Below are 4,885 nucleotides of genomic sequence, written 5' to 3' on the forward strand. Positions count from 1 at the left end.
TATTTGGGATATTAAATATTTGAGGCCAAGTTTGAAAACCTTTCCAAATTCCAATAATAATATGGAACAATATTTTATTCGAAAAACAAACATCACATAACTTAAAATTTAATTCGTCAATATAAATCTAGCTTATCTGGAGACATCTAATAGTTTCTGATAAAACAGTTTGTGTTGATGTTTCGTCGCCCGCAACTTTTAAGTTTATACACAATTTTAAAATGTTACCGTTCAGGAGCCTCTAGTCTGGAATAAAATGGGATGCAATTAATTTAGTGCTCAAATTCGACTAATTCGTTTTCATACTTGTGCACGGTGATCAGATTGCTAGCCTCGACCTTCGTATCCTGGGGCGTCAGAAAACAATACTGACGCGACAACCACTCCAAACCCTCGCCGATTAGAATTTCCGTGATAAACTTCCGGTTTACTTCATCCTGAAAGAAGGTACGTTGTCTCGGTATACTCAAAAACGTGGCGAATATAAAACAAACTCACTGTAAATACATCGTATTCGTCCAAAAAATAGAACGGATGATCTGAAGTGCTCCAAAGTCCCTTCAGCAAGGATACTGTCGTGAACGATCGTTCACCGCCCGATAAACTCCTGGTATTGGAAGTCTCATTCCCACTGGGCGGAAATACGTTGATCTTCCACGTCTTCTCCTTGTCGCTGGTCTCGAAACTAACTTTAAATTTTCGCATAGCAAGGGCTTGCTGTGAAAAGTAAAGAAAATCATTGGTAAGACTCTAATAGGTTTACAAGAACTCAATATATACCTCAAACTGAAACTGAACCATTGTGAAGTAATGGTGTCGCGATCGCTGAAAAAGTTGCGCTCGCTGATGGTAGGCCATGCGCAGCTTCTTGATCACGGAGTCAACCACGTCCAGGTGCCGAGATTGAAGCTCCACTTCGTCTCGCAGTTCCGCCAAACCTCTCTCCAGCTCTTCAGGATTGTAGTTGAGCTGCTCCACCTGTTTGATCTTTGATTTGTAACGACTGATTGCCTCGCGTATTTCCTCCTCCGTTTGCGACGTCGCTATGAACTCTCCCAACTTCTCGGCCTCCCTGCGAGCCTTTTCCAATTCGTTTAGCACGGCCTCCTTCTCGCCAAGCATTTTCCTCTCCAACTGCAACGTTTTTTGGAAATTACGTGTGTTTTCTTCATAGTGGAGGTCCAGGCTTCGAATCTTGCTTTCGACTTCGCAAGCTTCGGTATCCAGTGTGGTAAGCTTTTTGTTAATCCCCTCAAGGGCTCGCCTCTCTTCGGCTTCAGTTGACTGAAGTTCTGCCTGGCGATCTGTGATGCTAATAAGTTTTTCCTGAAGCATTTCCCGTTCTAGCCTACATTTCTCAATTTTCTCGCCGCTATCAGCCAAATGAGATTTCTAGAAAATCAATAAAATAAATGAATACTAAAAGGATATGTGAGAATTAGCACTTACCAATCGATCATACTCCGGTAGCTCTTGATAGTCAAAGTTTTGCAGCTCCATTATCTGCTGCATCGCCTTCTGATTCCTTGATTGATGCTGATCAATTATTGTACTGTTCTTCGTAATCAATTGTTGGTTGTTTTCCACTACCTTTGTGTGTTGCATGTAGTCTATTTCCAATGAAGCATACTTTTCCTGCAGATCGCTTTGCTCCATTTGAAGCTGGCGTATCCGATCATCGACGTTTATATGAATATAGCGGGCGTCTGTTATTCTAGTCGAGTAGACGGCGTAGTTGGGGGATGGTATGTACTCCAGTCCCAGGTTCGGCACCAGCACACGCGTGAGATTGGGCGGCACATTTTCAGTGTCAGAGGTGAGAAATTCGGCAATTTCCTTGGACTCCGTCACAAGAACCGTTTCGATGCGCAGAATATCAATGAGGTAGTTCATTACCACAGGATCATCGCAGCTGAATGTTTAGAATATTTAGAATATTTATAGTGAAATGAATCACATACTTCAATTGCAAATGCATTTACCTGATTTCATCGATTAGAACTGTGGTATTTGGCGTGGTGGGTCGCACCTTATTCCTAGACACGTCGTAAACCCGATCCGTAAACGGACTGGTTATAATAGTGGGCATATTGCCGCCTTGGAATTTGTTTTGCAGCAATGCCCGCAGCGACTGGCGCTCGCGGTCTGAACCAACGATAAAGGAACGCAGGCAGTGCATGAGCTGGTTCTCGATCAGGTCGCGGTACTTTGGATTGGGCGCACTGATATACTGGCCCAGCGGACCGCGGGGCATTCTATGCATATTGGAACCGGCATACTGAGTTCGCAGTGCATGAACAACCTGTATCGTTTGCTCACCGTACACGGACAGTTTGTTGGACTTGTTACGGGACAGAGTTTCTATCTCCCTGCTGATGTTTTCTGTAGTAATTGGAAAACATATAATTGATTTTATTAGAAAGAAGATATCAACTCACGCTTTGATTTATGCAGCTGTATTCTTTCATTTTTTAAAGCGTCCACCCTTTCCTGGGCTGATGTTAAATCTCGATTAATCAGCTGCTGCTCTGCTCGCAACTGGGCGATGCTCTCCTCGTTTTTGGCTACTTGCTTCTTTAAAGTCTCCATCTTGTAAGCGTGCTCTTCCCGCTGCTCCTTAGCCCGATTAAAGTCGGCATAATAGTTTCCCATCAGCTTTTCACATTCATCATACGAATGCTGATCCTCTCGCATGCGCCGTTCTGCGTTCCCTATCTGGGCTTTGACTTGGCTGGCTTCTAGAAGCAGATCCTGTACTGCTTTCTTAGCGGTTTTAAGTCTTTCATCCTGGAACTTTTGTGTTGCTAATATTTGATTTTTAGAAGCCTCAAACTCTCTGATGACAAAAAAAAATTATTATTTATTTTTATTTATTATTATTTAGTAACCTTACTTCAATTTTTGGTTCATGGTGGCTTGTGTACTCTCCTTTTTGGATGTTGTCTGCTCCAGACTCGCCTTCTTGTTTTCAATCAGTTTAATTGAATGCTCTAGTTTATCGAGCTCATTTTGGTAATGCGTCACGGCCATCCATGCAAGCTTTGTTTTGCACTGCTCTAGATTTACCTGAATAAGTATAGCGATGTTAGGTGTAACCGTGATTACAAGAAGTGAAATTTCCTACCTTGACCATTTCCTTATCTTTAAGCATCAATACCTTTTCCTCCTCCGCGTCAGCCTGCTTGATCACCGCATCTCTCTTCTGTTAAATTAAAACAACAAAAAACATATGTAGAGACAGGAAATATTAAATGCTAAATTATTTCCACCTTTCCCAGTTGTTCCAGGTCTTGGGTGAAATGACGTCGCTGGGCATGGCACTCAGTTAGACTGCTGGTGCAAACATCCAGTTGAGTTGCTTTCATCAACAGTTTGTAATTCGATGCTGGCTCCAACCTGCAAACAATAAAACATGCTTAAGAGGCATGTCTGAAGGCTATAGCGGATCTTCTTACTCTTTTAGAAACTCCCTCGCCGCCTCCTGATTCAGCACAAAAATGGGATTCTCCACATTGATGCCGAAGCAGAGCAGCATGCGCCTAATCTCGGACACTTTCTTCGAGACGCTTTTACCTCGAGCGTCCTGAAGATCGTACGTCGAAGAGGAGTGGCGTATTTGACGCACCACGGTAAGGTGGGGCCCGAAGACGTCCGCTTTGAAGGGCCGCAATCCCGAATTTGACAGCGTTATGGAGATGGTGGCACTAACTTCGCCGTTCTTGATTAGCTCTGAAATACATATATCATAATTGCCTGATTTGCATGGCCCTTTCTTCTACCTACTCTGTATACTGCTAGCCCTGTTGGTTGCCCTAGCGCTGCTTGTCAGGCCCAAAGCCAGTGCCGTGATTACAGCGCTCTTGCCACTGCCATTATTGCCAACCAGGAAGTTAATATTGGGCCCAAACTCAATAAACAGATTGGAGTGGCACATGAAGTTGGTAAGGCGCATGGAAATTACTTTGCCGCAGCGATCGAATGCGTTCGGTATCGATAGCTCTGACTATGGATAATATAGGTTAGATAAACGGGGTCTAAATGGTTTATCTCTCAATCCTACCGTCAGAGTAAAGTCCACGGAGCGCTGGGACATGTTTAAAGTTGTTCGGCGCGCCGGCTTGTTTCGAGACCTTGCCGCCCGCGAAGTAGACGCGTTCGCATATTTCTCCGTCTCTTCCTCTTCGAGATACGCCACAATTTCCGGCTCCGCCTCCGCCACGAACTGCTGTTTGCTCCTCTTGCGAGTGGGTTCTGCCATTGAGCCATCGCTTTCTGATCCGGTCGAAGGCATCCGCCGAATCCTGCCTCTGCGACTCCGCTCCATTTGGTTTTGTTCTACGCAAGGCAAAAAGCGCGGGCTGTTTTAAATGTTAACAACTTGTTATGCACTGACTATACTTACTTAGCTTACTCGCCTTGATGTGCCTGTGATTGTAATTGTTGTTGATTGCAATATTTATAATGCAAAAGAAATCTTAAGCGCACTATCTTAAACAATTTCGCGAAATAACACCACAACCATTCTATCCAGTTCCAAGCGCAGAGTGACCAGATCTCAAGCGATTTGAAGCGTCACATAATAATCCCGATTTCTGCCAATGCAGTAGAAATTCATTGGCATGTACCACCTAATATTTAAAAATATTTAACTAAGTTCATTTTATAGATGCTAGCAAACTGCAATTTTATATTGCTCAATAGTTAAAAACACATTTAAATATAACGTGCATATTTGTTTTCTTTGCACTTATGCTAAGGCTAATTAATTATTTTTAAATACCTTAGTCCACATAAGAAATCTTCACTGTAAATTCCGCATTTTACTTTTTGCGATTTTTAGAGGTGGAGAAACATCGATGATTCCTTTAAAAACATCGATGTTTGT

The 4,885-nt window shown here is 43.1% G+C and overlaps 1 protein-coding gene across 1 annotated transcript; it reads right to left on the reverse strand.

The window, feature by feature from the left end:
* Positions 1-57: 57 nt before the first annotated feature.
* LOC6729364 (structural maintenance of chromosomes protein 6) lies at positions 58-4,878 on the reverse strand. The gene is made up of 15 exons (XM_039295897.2): positions 4,781-4,878; positions 4,403-4,628; positions 4,061-4,335; positions 3,784-4,003; positions 3,456-3,729; positions 3,270-3,396; positions 3,125-3,202; positions 2,894-3,066; positions 2,439-2,836; positions 1,983-2,382; positions 1,450-1,912; positions 781-1,392; positions 499-717; positions 307-437; positions 58-246 (listed from the first exon to the last, which is right to left on the reverse strand). Exons 3-15 carry the CDS (start codon positions 4,322-4,324, stop codon positions 225-227), a joined length of 3,381 nt encoding a protein of 1,126 aa, XP_039151831.1. The 5' UTR covers positions 4,325-4,335; positions 4,403-4,628; positions 4,781-4,878; the 3' UTR covers positions 58-224.
* Between the last annotated feature and the right edge of the window lie 7 nt (positions 4,879-4,885).

Source organism: Drosophila simulans, chromosome 3R (genome assembly GCF_016746395.2).
Source record: "Drosophila simulans strain w501 chromosome 3R, Prin_Dsim_3.1, whole genome shotgun sequence".
Taxonomy (NCBI): Eukaryota; Metazoa; Arthropoda; class Insecta; order Diptera; family Drosophilidae; genus Drosophila; species Drosophila simulans.